Raw genomic sequence first — 23,333 nt, forward strand, 5'->3', positions numbered from 1 at the left:
ATACAAATTATATTTCTCGCACTCGTCGATCCACGAAATTTCTCAGCATCCGTTGCTGTTTAATTAACAGATTTATCTTTTCATTCATATTTCGCGCTTCAAAGCTTGGATATTAATTTGCCAATTTTCGGTTTAATAAACCGTCCATGATACGAAGACATTTACGAAGGTAACGCAATTTTATCCGTTCAACATATTCCGATTCGAAACGAAAGCCTTCGCGCGTGTGAACCATAATGGATTATATGGATCCTTCTTTTCGGTGGAAAATTTTTTTCCAAGGGGTGAAATTACCCGAATTTAGTTTCGCAATTTTTTTTCCCATGCTTTTATAATATAATTTCGCCTTTTTCTTTTCGTAATGAAATTTGTTTATTATTTCGTGCATTTCGTCTAAAGGTTTTCTTTACTTTGTGCAATTATAAATTCAAATTTTAAAAAAAAAAAAGATAAGCATTAAAATTTCAATATTACATATTCATAAAGTTTCGTTAGAAGCAACATTTTCATTGGTTCCGGTAACACAACTTATCGATTCGACTTGTATAAGATACAAGAAAATATTTTGCTTTTGTGAAAAAGTAATGTAGATATTGTTGTAGCCTGTCATTATTTCTCATTTGAATAATATTAAAATTACAGATTCTAATTTAACTTGTAATTGGATATAATCCTTTCGACTTACCGATTCTGATGACCGGCGGCAGCGACATGGCAGTGGTGACCAGGATGACAATAATGGCGAACAACAGTGCCATTGTGCCCGAAATAAACTCGACTCGCACTCGACTATGACATCGTTCTTGCGTATTCCTTTGCTGGGCAGAATGCGATACAGGTAGCCGAGAGGATCGTACGAATAACGAGAAACCCGTTCACGAACACTTTAACACGGAATTGCACATTGTCGGAGTTTCCACGCGCACGTCTATGCAAATCCTCGGAGAGCCTTCATTGTCCGCACCTGAAACGATGCAAGATATCTCTTTGAAAAACGGGACATTCCAATTAAAACATTATTTATCAATCGTTACTTTCTTCTTTTGGACTAATATATTATTTCCTGATTTTAACAAATTTTTCAAAAGTGAAATTGACGAAAGAATTGGCAGATTATTCGTTAAATCTAATTCCTGATATTAGAAGAAGGTACGAATCGAAACATGCATTCGCGACGAAACAAGAAAACAACGTTAGTCTAATTTATTCATAATTGAGAAGGAGAGAAGAAAGAAATTTCTTTAGAGGAAAGAGTAGTTGAATCTTTCGGATCTTTCATTAGATTATATATAAAGAAACGAGCTGATGGATCGGATATCATCGTCTGTTCGGTATAATTTTGCCGATATCACGAGCGAACTTTACGTTCATCTTCCGCGTGTGTACAAGTTGTCTGTGAGATGTAATGGAGGTCATCAGTTTAATGGAAAGCCTTCGAACATGCGTGTTCCAACTCATAAATCACTGATTGGTATTTTCGATCGAATTCAGACGGAAAAACGTGTTGTTCGTTGTTCGGCACAATACGAGTTTCCAAAATTGAGGATTCGCAAAAAGAAGATCGTTCTTGTTTCAATGGAATGGTGCTCCCTTTGTATACGATCGAGCAATACCACACACACCTAACAATACGATACGATTGAATTTCTTCAGAAATTCCTTTTTCTCGTCCGCATTCGAAAACGTATCTCATGGCTCAGCAGATACGTTTCAAGAAGGAAAGGATTATCTAATTCAAGGAGGAGAGTTTAGAATCTCTCGCGATCGATAAATGAGAATCATCGAAGAAATCCGTGAATTGTATTAATTTTTATTTGCCATTGTATCGAGAACTTTGCTCTTGGATCATAATTTTCACATTAAAAGAGAACAATTTAAAACATATTACAACTTAGAAAACATTGATTTAGAATCTGTCGATCATCAGAAATAAATCGAAGATTAATTGAATATCTGGATAATTGAATCTTCAACTTCTATTATTCTCGCAAAGAATAATAAAATCCTTCTCTCTCCTCAACATCACAATAATCTAATGAAAGAAAGGGCGAAAGGCAAACGAGGAAGTGTGTGTACCATTTACGAATAAGCCGTTTCTTCCTATTTAACTTGCAAACGACTTCTCTCAGCTCCACGAATTAACTCGTTCACGCGTTAATCACAATTGTATGCGGAACGAAAAAATCGGAAGGAAACGAGTGCACAACGCCGGGCGTTGAAATTTCGCCGTATACAAATTCATTTGCATGCGAAACGTTAACACGATCACGCGTGCAATTTGCGAACGCGCGACACGTGAAGGAACATTTATCGATGAAAATGGCTATGTAACCAATACGCGCCGATTAGCAATTATATTCGCGCTCGTTGTATGTATAAATTGGCGTCTAATGGAGAACGTGCAGGACATCGAGAGATTGTTGGCTCTTGGCCCTAACGTAATTGAAAGTAGCACAATTACTATAAGGTTAATTACATCCTGGCAGAATTTATCGTTTGTTCAATCATGCGATCTTGTCGGTGGCATCTTGTTGTTGGCGCTACGTAATCTCGACAAGCATTTAATTATTATTAGCAATAACGATTAGTTTCGATCATCTTCACGGATGCTCGAGGAGAAGCAATCTTCTCCTCGAGAGAAGATTTCCAAATATATACGCGAGAACATTTGGAAACAATTGTCAGATTTTTCCGTGAATTGTGAAAGTTTTGTGATTGACGATTGTTTATGAAGTAAAATCTTCCGTTTTTCGGAATAATTATTTTATTATACGTGTGTGTTGTACATAAACGAAACGCTCTGTTATCGATACACGTCTATTTCAACATTTTCGATTACGAGTACAGTCTTTATGCAGATTGCGAATCCATTTTAATTAAATTTGTTGCGGGATAAACAACTCGTAATAGGTTTATTCATTGATTCTTTCCAATTAGTAATTATTTTTCGTTGGAATAACGGAGAGCTGAGTTTATTTTAATATCATTTTACGTATCATAAAATTAAAAGTGGTTAATTTAATTCGAGGTTTTCATCGCGAATCTTGTTAACATCTTTTCGTATTACGTACGTTAAAATTCGCTCTTCTTATGTTATCGATTGAAAAATTGATGATAGGGAATAATTCAATTATCGAATTGGCGTATAAATGAATTATGAACGCGTGGCTTGAGAAATTTATAACAATTTAAATCAATGAAAATCTAAATTTATCCTTCGATAAAAGATAAGGATAATTTATTAATCGGTTGATAAGTTAAAAAAGTTTCTCTCTAAATATTTTATCCAGGATAAAATTTACAGTAAAATACGTTTTATTTTTCCAACAAGCAATAATAATTTCGATCTCTCCCACTTCGATTTTCTAATCGGTCTAAATTATATCTTTGCAGGCCTCCCCGATCGTGGAAATTATCGTGCTACAGCTACGACCATTCCTCGCCAACAATCCGGCAGCTGTTCGATCGTTGATCGATAGAAACCTAGCGGGCGTATAAAAGGGTAGAGGGGTTCTCGGTGTCGTTGCCACATGCAGCTCACGCTTCCGCTATTAGAGTTAACGTAAACGGATTTAAGCTAACCCAATTTAGCGATGGGTAACTTTGCCCCCAGCCGTGTTTGTTTGCCATTTCTCGGGCCTTAAGCGCGCCGCTTGATTGCGTACGTGTGTCCGAATCGTCCTTGTTTTCCTATCCCACCTCACCCTTGAACGTTCCCTGCGTTATCCATCTACGACGGATTTCACTTCTTCCTTCATTCGAGATTTTTACTACTGGCCGCTACCAGTTTTACGATTCCACGAAAATCCATCGATGCAAGTTATTTCTTTTACCACGGTACGACGATTCCTCGTCGTGATTCCTTGAATGTATCATCGATTCGTTGACGACAAAAACCGATTACTTATCGCTGTTTTATCTTTATCATTCGATCGTTCGGAATTCGTTAGGATTTTCGTGAATAATAAAATTTATTCTGTCGAATGTTCTTCTGGTTCCAGAGAGCAATTTTTGATATTTATTTTTTTTTATTATTATCGATAGATATTTTTATAAACGATGTTATTATTTCTCTCGAGTGTAAAATTGAAGGATCGATACATTGCATCGATAAAATATATTAAATATTGCGATTCAAAGTTGTTTGGAAACGTGATATTTTTGAGATTAACAATTATATATAAAGAAAAATCGGTGGATGGAATGCTAGAAAGTTGTTTAGAGGTATTTATAAGAAAGGTGATTATTTCGATAAAGCAGAAATTTGATTGGGAAGTACATTGATCGAATGTAATTCACAAAATTTCATCGTTTCATCCCGACCCCTTGAAATATTTATTGGATCAATTCCTTCCGGATGGGCGAATGTCTTAGTAAGAGGTACGATCATTGGAATTCATCGAAGGGGATGAATGGTGGTTGATCGTCGTGGACGAGAAAACTGAGTCGGTTTGATTGCTGGGGTTTCGTTCGTTATTATCGAGGCGAATATAGATTGCAAGAATTTCATCAAACGCGAAGGATTCTTCAATTTTCGTGAAAGGGCGGATGGAATGAGAAAAAATTGAATTCTTTTCTCGAATTCATGGGAAGCGTATCGCTCTTACTGTCTATCGTTTTATTTATAAAGGAACGCCATTCGTAACGCGCAACATCCATTTGAAATGAGAAAAATATCACATTCGAGTGTATGTGTTACATAATTTTGACAGACATCAATACTTTACTTTCTCGATTGAAAATAATTCTTTCATCCAGTTTAAATTCACTTGTGCAACATTTCTCGTTAACATCGAATGAAATATATATTAAAAAAAAGATAAAAAATATTTTTCTTGTAGTATTCAAAGAAATATTGGTTTTTGATTTATCGAAATGGGGAAACGTGAGATATAAGCTTCTCATAAAAGAAATTAATTAATGCGTTCATTAATCTTTCATATGTTCAAGTTCATATTTACTTCGAACTTCTCACAACTCCAAACTTGCAAACTTGCACCATGATTTCCCGCCATTTTCACTCTTCCAGCCTGACTTCCTGATTTCGATCGATAATATGATTACAAACTATTATCTTTGTTCCAATAACAATAATCTGCGTGTCTCAAGAATTTCGAAATTTCTGAGAGAGATATTCATGAAACGAACATCGGATTCATTTCGTAATAATCGCTTGTCGGCGACCGATTTAGGAAGAAAAAGAGAATTCTCGTGATATTCTCAACATCAACGCACAGAATTTCCACGAAATTTTATATTCCCGTCCTGACCGTCTCTTGCTGACACGTCCATCCCTCTTCTTCGTGATAAGTTTGGAATTTTAATTATCGTCAACTGCCACGGATTCGAAGACATTGAAAAGGAAGGAGAGCATAGCGAGAAGAAACGGACAGTGGATCGTGCATACAATGCATAAAATTTACAACGGGATATGAAGTCAGATTGCCAGGCAGGGGCGATATTTCAGTGACATCAATTATACCCTTAATTGTACGGGCTAATAGCTTTTGTCATTAATTTATGGACACATGGTGAATTAGTAGATACCAGACCGTAAATCACATGCGTATTTCCTTGTTGACAATGCAACTACCAATTATCGATACCAATTATCCTTAATTTTGATATATATATATCGTGTAAAATCAGATTTAACTCTTTAAAAATTGAAGTCCATAATTGTATATGAAAATTTGTGATTGTGCCTATATTTATACCTTATTATCATAGTCTTTCTTGAACGAAGGAAGAATATTTTGAAAGAATATCTTGAATATATTTACGAGAAAAGTAAAGGCACTCAATTTTTATTTTAACTATTTCAACTATTATTCAATTTACGGCTCACACTTTTTATCTCATTAAACATTGGCATAACCATTATCCCATTTGTGTTAAATCAACTCTAAAGCGGATTAATATCACTTTCTTATTTTAAGATGGAAAATATTACGAGAATTTTTCAATAATAAGATCCACGAGCCTTCTCGATGATAAACGAAAGAGAGAGAGAGAGAGAGATTTTTCAAAGCATTCAGTAAAACCTGTACGCCGTTCGAAAAATATTCCCCGTTAAAAGGTGGAATAGAGTCGTGGTTGGCAAGGATCGTGACCAAAAATCCAGTCGACGAGAGGTTGAAAACGACACGAGGGTTGGGAACGTCGTTGCATCGTAATTGTCGTTATTCTTCGGGAATGTCTAGTCCCCGGCGAAACCCACTTTGCTCGCGTGGAAGCCCGAGAAATCGTGGACGAGAGCTCGAGAAAGAGGGAGACAGAGGGATCGAAAGTGGGTGCGGATAAAGGGAGAAGGAAGCGAGCGCGTTAAAAAGACTACGCGGGGCTCGAGCACTCTCGTTCCCCGATACAAATCGAAATACCAGCGATGGAATTCTCACCCCTCGGCCGTGTGTTCCGCGCTTGTGAGTTCGTTCCAGCTTTTCTGCAAGACCATTCTGCAAATTTACCGCGATTAATTCGATTTCCGCTCCCCCAACTCGCTGCGGATGGAGTTTAATAACGTAATTTTGTAATTTCGGAGTGAGCAGGGTTGAAGAAGAGGCGTATGGGGCGGGGGGTGGTTCTCGCGCGATTGCAAAACTAATTCTCCAACGCGAGGGGGAAAAACGATCCAAAATTGCGAGAGATTTATATTGGATGAAATGGATGTTCGATAAATAGATATCGTTGAACAATAGATTAAGCATTTGAGGTATTCGTTTGGTATAATTAAATTAGACGAAACGTGGTTAGAGGAAAACGTAAACCTTTGACCTGAAATCGAATCGATTCTAGATTCGTAAATAATGTTAGCGAGTAGAAATTGAAAAAAGAAAAAAGAAAATATTCTTCTCGAAAAATTTCCTTCAACGAATCTTCCAATTTGTTCGTATCACAGATCGTGAAGCAATGATTATTCCATCTTAAATTATTAACGATACAAGCAAATGGAAATCGAGATGTCAAATTTCTATTGGACATAGTCGTCAATCATCACCATTATTACTTCTTTCTTTGTTTCGAGAATAATTCGACGACCACCGATCGAGAACCTTTGATTGAAAAATCGCTCGAGGCAAAATTGATACGCACAGAGCAAAGTATACACCGAAATTTCATCGAGCTCATTTCCTCGCTATAAACTTTCTCCCTAATGATCGAGCTCATCTGTCTGCCTGGATCTCATTAAGCTCTTTGCCAAAGGAAAATCGTATAAAAATGGATTATGGACGAAGGAAGAATAGGGAAGGAGGATTGTTGAGAGATCGGTTCATTGATCGGTTAATCGTCAACCGGTCGGAAATTATTGGAAATTCACGCGTTTCTAAACCAGAAACACATACACACATAGTTCAGTCAAGTGAAAAACTAGAGATAATCGGTGATGGCCAATACATATTCGTCGATCACCTTAACATCTAGTATCTATCTTGAGATCGAGAAATGGAGGAATATTTGCAAGAATGGTTGTATGGCCGGATTAATAAATCGCGTTTGGAGGAGGGCCAAAGCCAAAGGGAAGGTTGATAAATCCTCGTCGAACTATGCTCGAGAAATATAAAACTCTTGCGCGAATTTATTTGCCTCGAATCGTTACATGCACATACTCACATTTCCACCAAGTTAAACATTCATCTGGAACGAAAGTCACCACCTCACTCGTCTATCTTGCTCGAATCACCGGACACTTGCGACGTTCACAGCACGAGACTTGTCCTTCGTAGCATATTTTTTTTCACTCGAAACCAAATCCTCGCGACTTGAGATGTAGATGTAGCGGAGCACAACAAGCACAACAATCGAAAACAACAGGAAGCGAGACAGAGACGAGATTTTTATCGGGGTATTCTAACCAGTCCCTTTTGGCGGACACGATGATGATCCCATCGAATCTATTAAATCCGATATGATAGGCCAATTACAACCGATCGTTATTGCTCTCGTCGAGCGTGATCACAGGAAATATCCATCCTGATAACCATAGCGGCGCATTATCACGGCCGAGTTCTCGTTATCCTGCGGGTCGTCATAGTCGAGATGAGGGAGGAGGGACGGATATATTCTTACATTACAGCAACTTTCGCCGGGCGATTGTCGGAAAAAGAAAAGAAAAGAAAAGAAAAGAAAAATCAACACACCTGCGATACGAAATTTCCGACACGCATCGTTAAAGAATTCTTGACTTCTTATTCAAACACTTTATTCAACATCTCGAGTGTGCCACTGCTCTCTTCTTCGTACTCTCATGATCACACCATGATTCAACCCCATCCAAATCAAAAAGAAGAGCGGAGAGGAGGATTGTTTTTATCGCGAGTTATTCCAATACATGGGATACCAGCTATCTTATCTCTTCAACCCCTTCGATTTTCCTCGATCACCACGATCAACACAACAACTTTTAAAACAACACAATGATCCCGTTTTCGTTCAATTTCCACGAATTATTCGAACCGAGTCACGCGCACCTCGGTGCACCCCCGATCCTCGAGGGTTGAGGACACGCGAGAACACGTTCCCGTTTTCGGTACGCGCGGTCCGACGATCGCGAAAGACGCGCGGGCACTGGCTGCGCCAGGACGATCCGCCACCCCCGGACGAGTGCGCGGACCGAGGAGGAGGTGGTGGATGGCTTTCGAGGGGTGGTCGCGCGAGAAGGAGAGACAACGGGGTGGATACGGCAAGTGAAAGGGGTGAATGGTGGCGCGCACGCAACGCATGGAATCTTCAACGTCCCTCTTGTGCTCTTTGGGGGGCGAAGACACGGTGAACAGTCAAAGTCGACTTGTTATCTGGGTTACTGGACTCTCTCCCTCTCTGTCTCTCTGTGACGACGCCGACCCTGACCAAGCCACGAATTAAACGGTTCGGGGTGTTTCGGCCTTGCCTCAGGATGTCGACCCTGTGGAATGATGGGGCAAGGTAATTGGGTTCGAGGGAAATGGGATTGGAGCGACGCAGAAATGTACGAACGTGATAAGGAAAAATAACTATTTTCTTCGTGTTGAGGAACGAGAAAGGTTCCTCTCATTTATGCTCGCTTTTATGCGCGATGCTAATGCATTGGAATATTTTTGAAATTGTCGATTAATGGTAAAAAGATAAAAAAATAAAGTATCTTGATGGAACAATGTGGAATTTAATGTAAGTAAAAGAATCATTCTTTCTTCGTTAGCGAATTTGGATCATTCACGAGTCTATTTTTCTATCTTTGAGTCGAAAATTTTACAAAGTTAGGTTACGTTATATACGTGTTTCTCCAATTACAATTCATAAATTTTAACGAATCCAAGTCCTCCGTTAAAGCAGATCGCATTTGATCTTGGACAGATTCAAGCACAAGGATCAAAGAAGAAGAAGAAGAGGACTCTCTTAACTGGTTAAGGACTCTCTAAACTGAACTCGAGGACTTCTCGTATTCAAAGTACACTAGACGTTATTGAGCCATGTTTCATCCGATGTACTCAACCATATTGCATATTTATCGACGAGCGAGAATCCCGCAGATAAAAACAGGATTCTTATTCCTTTCCTTCAGAGACACGATCAACCGTGATCAAAGATCCATTACAGATACTTGAATAATAAAAATAGAATCTTCTTTTTCCAAACGAGATCTCTCGCTCCAAATTTCGAAGCGTATAACACAATTGCGTAAAAACGTGATCAATAATAATTGAATTGTCAATTAAATCTAATATCCAGTGCACAAGCAGCAAATAAATATCACAAATAATCCAGAGGATCATGGATCTTTTGTTTCATTTCGAAGCGAAGCGAAGAAAAAAACAAATATAAAATTATATTGTATATCAATAGGTATAATAATCGAAACCTTTAAACATTTAAAAACACCGCGTGAAAAAGAAAGACAAAATGGCGACAACTGCGAAGAGAACGTTTCAGAATTAATGGAGGAGCAAGGAAATACAAAGTTCGATCGCAACCTAGTTATAGAAGCCGGGCAAAAGAGACGAGTGGTAGGGCGTCCATCCGCCGCGGAGGAAAGAAAGCGGCGAAAAAGAGGGGAAGAGACCGCGAGAGGAAATGAGGGAACAGAGAGAAGAGGGACAAGTCGTCGCCTCCTTCCGACACCCCCTGGAGGAGAACCGGGAATACCGTATAGAGGAGCGAAATCGCTTTATCTGGGTTAGTGGACGTCGACCCTGACCACTTCCTACGCAAAGAGGATTGAAATAAACTCGCATTTATCAAGCGTTTCGCTACTGGCGTTACGTAACATTGGCCAGGCATCGGTCACAGTGTAAAGTTTTGCCAAGAGATCTCCAAGAGAGATGGAACTCGTGGACCAGCTCATTTTATGGAACGTCACCTTGCCGACTGGGGATACATTTCATCGTAGGGAGGAAACTTCAACAAAGGGGGTCTCTTTCGGAAGCTTAAATCCCACTGAATTTATCGTTCGAGTGTCTTTCGTTTTGCAAGCAAAGTGGATTCTTGATTATTCACAGTTTATTTGTGAACGAAAGCCTTAGATATACGAAATTTTTATTCCTCAAACTCGATATATGTCTTTCTCGGTTATAAGCCAAGTTGCAAAGAGAATTATCTTAGTTGTGTTGTGTAGCTCGGATCTTTAATTTGAAGAAACACAATTTTATTTCGTTCTTTGATTGTACATCTTTATTTAATTGTATAAATTACTGATATACAATAGTCGTCAGTCACGTGTTCTATAAAATTGTGAATGGTTTCTTTCTCGATTTCGTTTGTACTCAATGATTTCGCTTGTTTGTCAAACATCGACATTTTTATTATTCGAATTTCAATTATTGGATCTATAGCTTGTCTTCCAATTGGTTCGAATAAATGAAATAAATGAAATTGTCTCTTTCTATCTTCTATTTTAAAATATCAGAATCGAATCTAGGAACGGTGTTAATTAAATTGAACAAGGTATTGTTTCGAAAAAATAAGGTGAAAATTATACTCTACGCAAGGCTCTGTTCTTTCTTTTCCCCACGATCCTGAAATTGTCCTCACAAGTTTCTTCTTTGGATGAAACCACTTTCTTTTCATAAGTGTCTACTTTTTCTTTGAAACCGGAACGGTTGGAAGGTAACGAAGATAAAACTTTGATGAGGGAAAACATATATAGAAAAAGTATAGGAAAAAATAATCTCTCCACTTTCTTTGTCGTTAAAGAGGAAAGATTCTAACGTAATTGCAATTATTACATGATTCTCGCTTATTCGACAGATTTTGAATTAATCTTCTCTTTTTTTTTTTCAATTAAATTATTGACAATAGTCAATCATGTGTCTTGCTGCTTTCTCAACAGATTTATCACTATTATTAGTGATAGGATCAAGTTCAATGTGTGCTTGTAAATTTAAATCAAATTCAACAAAAATAAATTTTGTTATCGATATAACGTTTCGTTCTCAATATTTGTGAAATATTTGTATCTTCGTAAATAATTCGATTAATTGAATAAATGAACGAATTGATAGATATACATTTACGAAGGATTCGAATTTCTATCGATGTTCAAATGTACGCGCGATTCGTTTAGTCCCATCGCTATTACTCCACTAGGAAATACGAAGCATAACAAGGAAATAGGAATCGATCAGACTGATTCAACTCTCAGAGAACGTGCGAAGTACTTGGAACCGACTTTTGCTCCTCCACAAATATCGTCCTTAAATCAATCCCTTGAAATCCCAGTGCGAACAATTTCCTCGAATCTTTAAAATAAACTACACCCACCGCTTCAAACATTCTGCTTCTTCCATCCTCGTCCACAGTTTCACAAGTGATTCCCTCTTCTCGAGATCGAATCTCGCGGTTTTTAAATTGACTTATCCAAGAATCGAAACGAAAACTTTTTCCTGAAATGCAAGAAATTCAATTCTTTCTCGATCATTTCAACTCGTGACTGTCCATTTCAACAACGTGATAGTCCACGATTCTTGTACAAGTACGAGACGTCCATTCACGCTTGTTTCGTGCCGCGTTTCGAGAAATGTCTTTGATGGATTTTACACGGTTGTCACCACAACGTCTTCCTTCTTCACGAAAAGACAAACATCTTGGCCGAGGACCAAGAAAACTGCTGACACATTTCCATGGGTAATGTAACACGGTTTGCATGGAATCTTCGCTAACGGGATAGCAAATATCAAAGCGCAAGAGAAACGCCGTGGAAACGAGCGTATCACTTTATCTGACATTCGTGTCATTATCGATTTTAAATTTTATTTTCTTGAATAGGTATATGATATTTGATCGAATCTCTCTATGAATTTTTCCCTGATAGAGTGAATAATTTCATGGAATAAATAAGATCTGGATAATTAATTTGATCGTGGAATAGATATTATTTTGGTATAGTGTTTAAAAATTATTTAATTTTCTTCTTTTTTTTTTGCATGATGCAGTTCTTTTACTAGGTATATATTTTTTTGTAATACGGTAAAGTTGGTTAATATGATTATTAATATTAACAAATCTCACATCTCTAGAGAATACCAGTGTCCAGAAATCTCATTAACAAATCCTATAAACGAAATTAATAACTTTATTATTATTATAATAACGTTACCTTTTTTTTTCATATAATATGAACGTGATATCACGTGAATGTAATATGAATTTAATAGCTATCATCTGTCATTCTTGCATTTTATTACGTTATTTGTATTACGATGCTTTTTGATCCATTAAAATAAATAAATATAATAATTTAATAAATGAATAATTTTAAAAATTAATTTATTGGTTGAAAAATAATCTAAAAATGTTTATGTTTTCGACAGCTTCTGACTGAAATTCTTCGAAAAATTTCACAAATATTCGTATAAATAGGATAAAATAAATCGTGATTTTCTCTCTCTCTCTCTCTCTCTCTCTCTCTAATCGATAACATGCAACAAAATGTCAAATGTATAACTTAATCGACACGATCTTAAATCTAGTTCACTCCGACATATATTTTTTTTTCAAAATAAAGAAAATAACGAGCACCCAGGTTGTTAATTTCATTTCACATATTTGTTGTACGTGACAGGAAACTGTTTTTATTATTTGAAATGATCCCAGAGGTGATGGTTGGACGGAAAGTTTATAGAATGATGGTGTAACACATTGCAAATATATATTGTTTGACGATTCGTGTTTACACGATTGAGAAATTTTGCGTTCACCCGTGGGATGCAAAGCATAAAAAAAACAATAGCGCACTCTCGTTTCGATATTGTATCAATACCATTCCGAATGAAATGTTCTCTCGAAATCAATTTGAAATTCATTTTACATTAGCCGGGAAAAAAATATTTATTAAATTTTTCTCTTCGTATCCGTATCTGAGAAAAACATGGCGTGGAACGGATGATATCGAAGCTATTAGCACATTAGCAACGCACAAAGAATGAAAATTGTCACGAAATATATCGAGAAATAAAAATGGAATAATTTCCTATCGTATACTTTGCATATTTTCTTTGTGTTATCACGTTGGCTTTAAATTGTACGCGGTACATTAAAATAATTTATACTGCCTGTTAATTATGGGGCACAACCTTTGAGTCGAGTATAAAAACAATAAAGAAATGGCAAAATAGGGAAATAAGAATTTATAATGAATGCAAATTGGCGCATAACGAATAAACAAATAATCAAAGAAACGATGAAAGAAGATATATAAATGGCTGGTAAATGGCTGAAGAATTATTCCAAGAATCTGACCACAAACTTATTGGAATAACGAGAAAGAGATCTATCTTCTGCAATTCAGATTTAAATTTATTTATATTTTGCAAGTTAAATATTATTATTAATTATTAATAATAATCCAGCTTCCATCATTAAATAATAATAACATAATAACATAATTAAATGATATTTCCAAATAAATATAAATTTATTATTATGTAATTATTATACATGTAAAAGATGCAGATTGCAGAAAGGACAAAACTCAAAAAAATACTGGATCGTTGAATTATCTTGTTATCGAAATGTGAATACAATTATCATTATTAATCGATCTTTATTATTTTACAGGAAAGGAAAGAACTGAGATAAATTTCTGACTGAGGGAAGTAGACGCGAATCATTCTCTAACTCTCAGCGAGAAATAAACGAGAAATGCAGGAGTAAAAGCCACATTTCCCACATTCGATGCAAAATAAAGTGCATACGATCTCGTTGTCATAGATGCATATACGTCGTTTCAACAGCGAGTAACAGCGATTTCAAAACCATCTTCGATTTCAAACCATTCGTCGCGATTGCATAAAGCGTCGAAACAACAAAACAACGAAACGAAAACGTGTCGTGTGGAGGTGTACGTAAAAGGCGATATCGCGTCGGGTGACGAAGATTGCTCCTTTCTCGGAGGAATGAGCGTCCCATAAATCACGATTCGACGAGGAGAGATGCTGGGAAACGCGTCTCTCGCGCGAAAGAGCATCGTCGACCTGCCGGCGGTTGAAAAAAGACGAGGACGGGAAACGGCGAATCGCTCGTATCTTCCGTTTTTCCACGCAATCAAACCACTCCGGACTCAACGGCACAGGTTTCGTTTCTTTTGCGGCTCTGTGTCGAGCAATTGCTCCCTTTTTGCGCGAAAAAATATTCCCATCTGTCACGTGTTCCGTCACCACTCGTTCGTATCAGCGAGAGAGAAACAGTATTCGTGGAAAATATTTGCGTAGCGAGATATTAATATTGTAGTAATGGAGGGATGTAGAGAGTGGTGAAAATCTGAATCTAGCAGCAAGAAACGTACGATCTGTTGTGATAGAGAAAGTATAACAGTGTATGGATGTATTGCATCGTTAAAGAATTATAATCAAGATGGTGCCAGCATCGATTGATTTGAAAAGGAAAAAATAGTTTATCTATCGTGGAATATAAGTTTTTCGAACACATTTTGTAAAAATAAAGGGAAAAAATGCAGGAAATATTGTTTCTTGAAGCAAGAAAATCTTTTGTATGCAAATTATTCCCTTTGATTTCATTTAATTCGAATCATTTTAATATCGGATACGTATTTTCAATCAGATGTTTTTGTGATTCGAAAAATTCTTGAGAAATGGAAGAAAGTTTACGTGTAATAATTAATAAGGTAAAAAGTACGGTTCTTTTTATTTTTATAGTTATATCTACTTACATTCTACGGATAATTTTGTTCCATACGTGTACAACCGTGGGTGTTTTCTGGTATTTGAGAAGGAACGGATGGAAAATCGATACATATTTTACATTAATGACCGTGTAATGTGTAATGTAACTGCGATTTTTAGATACGAAAATTATCGCGATTGTGATTTATTTGATACGATTTATTTCTGGGCATCATTTGCAAGATAAAAAAGGAATGATTCCAATGTTGGAAATATTTCGTTCCGTCGAGTATCGCTCTTTCATAAATACCAGCATTATCTGGTCACCATTATTTGTCATGGTCGATTTTGAATCAAGCTGAACTGTTCATTTCGCGAAATCGTTTTTGCATACGCGATAAAAGTACTTCTGTCCTGCCATAGACGAACGAGCTTTATCGATAATATTTTGGCGTGAAATTAGAAAGAAAAAAACTAGAAAAAAAAATCGAATGAACTAAATTGACTTTGACGAAAGAAAAAAGTTAAAAAAAGCACGAACGAATAATAAAACGTGGATATAATATATAAAAAGAGGATATTTAAATATTGGTTATATATTGAACAAAATGGAAAGCAATTAATTACGCAATTCGTACAAATTCTAGAGTTTAGTTTCAAAGTTATATACGTATATAAATAGAGTTTCATTCAACGACGTAAATATTTTCCAACTCTTGTGTTTGTTTTGAAATGTTCGAAGTCTTGCGCGAATCATATATTAATGTTCAGTTGACGATCAGACTTCCAAGCGATTCGTATCTCGGTGCTCGCACCATTCAAATCCTTTTTTGACGAAGGCTAATGATCGAAAGTCGGTGAATTATCGAGAGAAAACGCTCGACAATGCTGAAACAACTACTTCATTAGCAGAATCGTTGGGTATGCATATCCCTTCTCCCTCCTTGCGCATAAATTAAACACGGCCAGATTCTATGAACCGGTATCGAGAACTCACTTATTCGTACCTATATTCCAACTTATTGTTCATAAAATCTCGCGTTCTCGATTCTCGGTCCCTTGGATCGACGCCAAATCGTTCGATCCATTCATCGTGCTACGATTTTCACCCTCTTCTGCCTCAGGTGAATCCTGCTGTGACGATTATTTCTTCGCTCGCAATGTTCAATTGAAGTCCTTGCAAGAACAGTATGGATCTATTTCTAATAACTTTTTCAGTAAAAATTTTATAACAAACGAAACACGTATTTCAATCGCACGAAAGAAAAATAGAATTTGAACTTTTTCAAAAATTGTAGCGAGTGATGATACATTTTTGGAATAATTTAAATAAAATTTTCCACGATCCTGTTATTTTTGTGGTTGAATTATGTGGAGGAAAACACATGGAAAAAGGAATGTATATTTTATGTTTTCGCGCGTATTGCGTTCGTAAAACTACGCATTCGAGATATTGAACGTTTACGTCTTATGGTTTACGACGAAACGCGAGTATGGTGAAATGTTAAATTCGAGGTAAATCATTTCCTTCTTCTCTAAAGTAAAAATTTATTGTATTAAAAAGAAATTTGCCACTTGTATTATTTAATCCACGTTACGTTTCATTCCTGAAAACACGTTGGAAAACAAGTATTCCTTTATATTTCGCCGCACCTGGCTCGATGCGGTTTCACGTTGCAGATTTACGTATAGAGGAACAGGTACTTCCTTCTTATTCCACCATTAGCAGGATCGTTAATTAAGTTGGCTAAAAACGAGAAACGACGGTGGTTACGAGCCATCGAAAGAAACGAACAGCAGCGGTATTAAGCCAGAAATTCGCAGCTTATCGATCCCTTTTCTCTTCGCGACTTCTAATCATTAATCTCCGATCTAAATATATTATCACTGGGGAATAAAAAAACCTTCTCCTTCTTTTTTCGAAGAAATGATCATCCTTTATTAAATTTAACAGTCGATCAAATAACACCTCCTTGTCGAGTCACGATAAGATTCGATTCAAAATTTCGTTGGATCTACAATGTTCAGAGTTCTTGAGAAAAATTTGTTCCGGTATAAGAGGAAAATGAAAAAAATTATCCTCGAATCTGGTGGAAGAGCGGAAGACCGCTATCACGAGGATAAATCACGGAATCTGGAAACGGTCAACAAAGCCAGACAATATTACCTCAACGAGGCCGTGATTCATAGAGTAAACGGTCTCAGGCTACAATTACCGGGTATCAGAATGAATTTTCGATGTTATCCTCCTTGTCATCGAGGAAGCGGAGAGGAACGGTTCGCTGTCGGCTCGTTAAATTCGCGCGGTCTCGAGCGCGAGGCCGTACATCATCCCCTGCAACTTAACTGGGTTAACAGGAAATACGAAGTTGCGTCGATTCAGGGCTGCGCAAACGAGCTCGAAATTATTGTTGCACCGAGCTACAGTTTTATCAAAGATGCGTCTGCATCACTTTATACACGCCCTTGGCAATCTTTGAACGAGAGAGTGAACGGTTAATAGATAAGATACTCTTTTTCCAAAGATCGAAGGATAAGATGATTTTTTTCAAGAGTATTCGCGATCGAATAGTTTTACGATTCCTTAAGCATTAAAGCGTGAACGATTCGTTGGAACAAGGAAGTTGAAGAAAGACGGATACATTTTAAATGCAAAAGCGTGGTACAATAAGATAATCATAATGGCGCGGCAGGAATCGACTACGCCTTTCTTGATCGCGATTGCTCGATAAGCTGAGAACTACTGCATCGTAGGTGGAAATCGATATTCCTGCGGTCAGTTTCGAGTTTCACGGAAGTCAAGTTGAATTTCGACAGCCATGAAATCGTTGAACCGTTGAAACGTTTCCGATTCCGATACGGAGACAGAAAGAAATTTCTCTTTCTTGTTCAAGAAAAATGTTATCTTGAAAAGACGACGGCAGGAGAGGACGATACGATTTTTGGATCGAGTTTCGCTGCTTGCGCCGCTGCTTCGAGTGCAACGATCGTTCGGTTTCTCTTCTAAGCAGGAAGAAAGTGAAAGCAAGTATAAGCCTTGTTCCTTCGTTATTGCGGACCAATTAGGATCAATTTGTATGATGTATCACCAGTGAGATGGAAACCGATGCAACGCTCGATAAGTCGCAGCACGAGTCCAAGATCAAGTTTCGCGGAAGAGTTATGGTTTCGTCCAGTCGTGAAATTGTACGCCGACATCCAGATCCCTGGTTTGATTACATAATCGATATATAGGTTTCTCAATGATTCGAAGACTAGGTGTAATTAATCCATCGGTTATTATCTTCGACAACCTTCGATTAAATTAAATTACAAAATAAATTTTTATATCTGTTGAAATAATTGGAGTGATTTCAGAAAAATTCTTTTTCGATGTTGTTGATACAATGCTGAAGACGATCGAAGAGGATTAGTAAAAATTATTCATGTAATAGTAATATTGCAAAAAAATAAATCTCAAAAGAAATGAAAATTGAACGAGAAATCTTGAGAGATTCTAAGTTACGCTTCGATTATGTACGTCAATTTTTAGATCTCAATTATTATTCGCAGCTGTTTGTAAAACGACATGGCAAGTTTTATAAATGATTTTTTTATTATATTTTTCTATAACAAGAAGAACGACAGAACTTTCTCAGTTACGAAACACACTTTGCATGTTTAAAATAAATGTGCACTGATATAATTAATGTCATAGAAAGTTGAACTGAATAAATATCATGATTTAATGCAAAAGTCTGGATTCTTTAACCGAATTTCTCGTGTATTTCCACGTTGTCCAGCCTCACCAACACTTGTGCAGATCTGCTCATTCTTCTTATGACACCTTGTCAGCCATGGTCATAATATAAATGCATTTGAATGAGACGAATATATGCATGGAAATTGTGCCTGAAACGCGAAGGAATTTCATCGACTATTACTTTTCCAGAATTAAAAAAAAGAAGAAGAAAAGAATTCGTATGAAAAAAAATAACGAGAAGCATAACGAGAACCGGAGGACCAAGTGAAATAAAATGAAAAAAAAAAGAAAAGAAAAGAAAGAAAAAATATTCCTTGAAACACGAAAAAACTGAACAACTATTTTACACTCACAGACGAACGACATTGTTTCTCGTCGAAACGAGAATTTTAAAAGATTCAATAGTTTTTGTGAAAAAAAAAAAGCTTGAAAAGCAACAGTTTGGAATTGTCTTCGTTAATTTTTGAAATCGATATTGTCCTCGATAAAATAAAGGAAAATTGGACTTTTCGTCGATGTTGATCGACGTAAAGTTTACCCTCGAATTTTGAAATTTTATTTCCGATACTCGCGAAAATCGAAACGTTCAAAATTGATATCTCACTCTCTCTCTCTTTCTCTGGAGAAAACTCGTTTCGCGCTGTGCTGGAGAAATGGATCATTACGACGTTACGTAACCAAACATGTACGCGTTCTTGCTATATGTTGCTAATATCGTTCGTGGCCCGAACAGTCGATGGATCAATGTTCAACCGGACCCGATGAGAATTCTGAGTCGAATAAAATTTTTTTTATCTTGCAGCATATTCAATTCGATTTTCATCTCTGTTTTCTCTCTGGAATCCATTGTTGCATCTTTCTTCTAGTGGCTAGTGGGAAAAATACACGTACTTGGTATAACCATTTAATTAAAATCCAAGGAGATTATATTTTGCGTCATTTAAAAAATATTTCGGACGAATTTGCAACTTCATTACAATTATGTACGTATAAATATTATAGAATCGTCTTCCAATCTAATATTTGATTACGTTGTAGATCGTGGCAAGTTTGAATATTACCCTCGGGGAAAAAGGGATGGGACGTAATCTGAATAGCTCAATCGATTTCAGTTTTTTTTTCCCATTGAATGGAAAACTCGATAATCCATTCGACGAAATTTCATGGATTACAATATTGCGCTTTCCAAATCGTGGATAAAGATTTCATCTGAATTTCACCGCGTGGATGGACCATCGTCATCCAGGAACTAACTTCATTAACATACGCGAAATTCCCATAAATTTCGCTTACAGTCCCTTTCATATCCTATTCCCTGTTCATTAATCCTCAATGAGCAAAGATCCATCATGTTTCATCGTATTTTATATTTCTTTTTATCATTTGAAAATTTTTATCTTATATAATTATATTTCGTCTCGAAAAACTATATCTATGTTATATTTCATCTTCAAATTTTTGTTTTTAAAAAATTGAAATTATATTTCTTTTTCAATTTCCAATTTGGACTCATTTCTTTTTTTAAACTATTCAGTTTTAAATCAATAGTTATATCGCGTTGCGTGTGGATTTTTTGATTTTATTATTCAATTTTCCATATCGATTCTTTATAATATTCTTTTTATACAACAAAATAATTTTTAAGACTTCTAAATATCTATCTATGAAAAAAGTAATTATATCGTATTCGTTCCTTCATCAAAACCATTTAACTTTCGATACAATATTTTTATATATAAATATACGCGATCACTGTATCGCTGAACTTTTACAATTCTGAACTTTTTGATCTTCCCAATCAATCTTATCAAGAGGATCTTATCAAAGATATTTCATATTAAAAATATCAAAATGGAATACTTGATCAATCGATCGTTCAATTTTTCCTTTAAAACTCACCCCAATTGCGCAACCAGCCACGAAAAACTCCCATACTAGCAATAATGGAAAAGGCACGAGGTCGAAAAATTGTTCCTAGCGCGGTGTTTTTCTGATCCAGAATACGGTTTCCACGGAACGCGACCGGTTCCGCTTCTTATTAAGACATTTCGAAATTCATAGGTCGTAATCACGGTGGAAGCGTGTCGTTCGGACGAACTAGAAACGAGGAAGGAATTGGAACGTTTCGGCGGTATACGCGAAACGATCTCTCCGCGTCGCGAGTGCAAAGTGAGAAAGAGTCGAGGTTTACGGGGAAAGAGAGAGAAGGATTTCGACAGTGTTAGACGGACTTTAAACTAAAAGGCAGTGAAAGTGTTCCTGTGGAGCATGACGGGAGTAATGACACTAACACAGATAGCCGCCGATGCATTTCTACCGGCCAGCTGATGTACGTGTGAGGCCAACTGCAGCCAACTCCCTACCCGTCCAATCGTTATCGACGACGATGAAAAATCTGAGAAAAATCGGGCCTCGAATAATTTTTTCGGCCGAGATGGAAGTGAACGGACGGATCGATCAGGTGAGAAGATGTCATCGACGATTCTTGAAGAGGGCAGGAAGGTGTATCGATTTATTGGGACGATATTTTGTTTGGATTTGGAAAAAGGATCAAGTAAAACTTGTTGATAGATATTTATGGTTGAATATAAATGTTATTATTATTTGAATAAGAATATTTGGTATTAGCTATTTTTAAATATCAGATAGTGAATTTTGACTGTTAAATGTTAAATCCCACTAAAACAAATCCTTACTCGAGCAATTGGATATTCAAATGAAATGATTTTAAAAATCAGAAATAAACTTTAAGTCTTACTTTTCGTTTCATTCGAAGTGATTATTCTTCTACTCTTCTTGTTGCTCTTATCCCAAGCGAAAAGGATACAATTTAATTAGCGTCTGATTGAATTCTCTTACGTTTAAACTTTCCCATTATTGAAACGAAAAAGTCGCAGTTAGTGCGGTGGGCTTCTGTCACATTATTCCACGACGAGGAATTAGAACGCGATATCCTTTTCTTAAAACGACCACGCTTTGCATTAACGAGACGTGGTAATTGCATCGGCGATTTCTCGCGCGTGGCCACTTTCGACTTCGTTCCGCGCGCAGATATCTCGATCTCGGCATTCGGTCAAGCACTCGATCCGAGTTTTCACGCGATCAGAAAATTCGATCGGTGCTTGCAATCCAAATAAATCCGGGAAATAAACGCGCCCGCGTTTGTAAACCGTATGATCTAATTTTTGCGGTCGGCGTTTCCTCTGCACGAGGAATCGAAACAAGGCTCGACGAACGCGGAAAAAGGCGTGTACGCAAGAGATCCGGTTTGGTTTGCGAGAACTTGGCGCGATACGCGGCCCACACGCGCGAGTGAATATGTGTGGGTATATGTGGCACGATGCACGTAGCACGAGCACGCCACGTGATTAACATCCGATACAGAAATTCTCGATTAAATTCCTTGAATAGCCGGGTTTTCACTTGTGTTATTCGAGAGGAGATGCGACTTTAGATTCGAAAAATCTTGGTGTCCCCTCGAACCTAATTTTCATCCTGTTTTTACTTCTTTACGACGTATTATCAAGTTTATAATTGTCTGAATATATCTTTAGTTATTTGATTTAACATAATTGGAATTTATTAAATTGTTCGAATTGAAGATGGATTAATTGGCGATTATTATCTCCTTTATGAAGTAAAATTTGCATTTCAACATATTTCATGTTTCATTTTTGTAATATCAAATTTATTAGTCATATGAATCAGTAAGTGGTATGAAATATAATGTATTTGAATTACATAAGATACCAGTTAATCGCGTGGCGCTAGTATCGTATCGCCATGATATTTAAAGATAATAATATATCATTATATAGTAAAATATTTCTATTTTAGGCTATTATATTTATTGTAGAATTTACGTATCAGTTTATCATCAAATTCAATCAGGTATTTCATTATACACAGACGTATGAATTATGAAATAAAATCATTTCAAGATTAAAATATATTCTCAAGCATTCGTCCAAAACTTTTGAGTTTATTTCACTTTTTTTCCACAAAAAGATTTAAACTAAACGCTGGAAAATAATGAAATAACAAAGTGGATATTAAATTGGTAATAATTAATATCGATCAAATTTATAAGATCGTATGAAAGAATATTCGATATTTGCTCAAGCTATGGAATAACGATAATATTGAAAACTGTTGTGTGTTTGATATTTGTGCACAAACAGATACGACAAATTATACATAATTGCGAAACCGTTTTAAATGCCGTTTTCTCTTATTATTATTATGTTTATTTCATCGTCGTGACATACGAGAAAAAAACAAATATGACTTCAACTCGATCGATTAAAAATTGATACAATAAATATATATATTATGCAATGAATGAAAAAAGTATTCCTACATCTAATTTCTTTTCAATAATTTTATACAAACGGGTGATGCGCAAATAAAAATCTCACATATAAATAAAACACGATGTATTATTTATATATATTATAAAGTCATAAGTTCAGAAATAGCTTCTGTTATATCAAACTCCA

The 23,333-nt window shown here is 36.4% G+C and overlaps 1 protein-coding gene across 13 annotated transcripts in view; it reads right to left on the reverse strand.

Annotated features, from left to right (window-relative positions):
* The window catches only part of LOC108003470 (glutamate receptor ionotropic, kainate 2), a 225,085-nt gene that overhangs the window by 145,648 nt on the left and 56,104 nt on the right, over positions 1-23,333 (reverse strand). For 3 of the 13 annotated variants that reach the window (XM_062073631.1, XM_062073635.1, XM_062073634.1), the window contains exons 1-2: positions 7,612-8,593; positions 686-964 (exon numbers count right to left, since the gene is read on the reverse strand). In XM_062073631.1, coding sequence (XP_061929615.1) covers positions 686-758 — 73 coding nt within the window. In that variant the 5' untranslated portion in view covers positions 759-964; positions 7,612-8,593. Of the gene's footprint in view, positions 1-685; positions 965-7,611; positions 8,596-21,592; positions 22,104-23,333 lie in introns of those variants that run through there. The other 10 variants (XM_062073636.1, XM_062073632.1, XM_062073638.1 and 7 more) reach the window with 8 other exon arrangements.

This window comes from Apis cerana, linkage group LG4 (assembly GCF_029169275.1).
Source record: "Apis cerana isolate GH-2021 linkage group LG4, AcerK_1.0, whole genome shotgun sequence".
In the NCBI taxonomy this organism is placed as follows: domain Eukaryota; kingdom Metazoa; phylum Arthropoda; class Insecta; order Hymenoptera; family Apidae; genus Apis; species Apis cerana.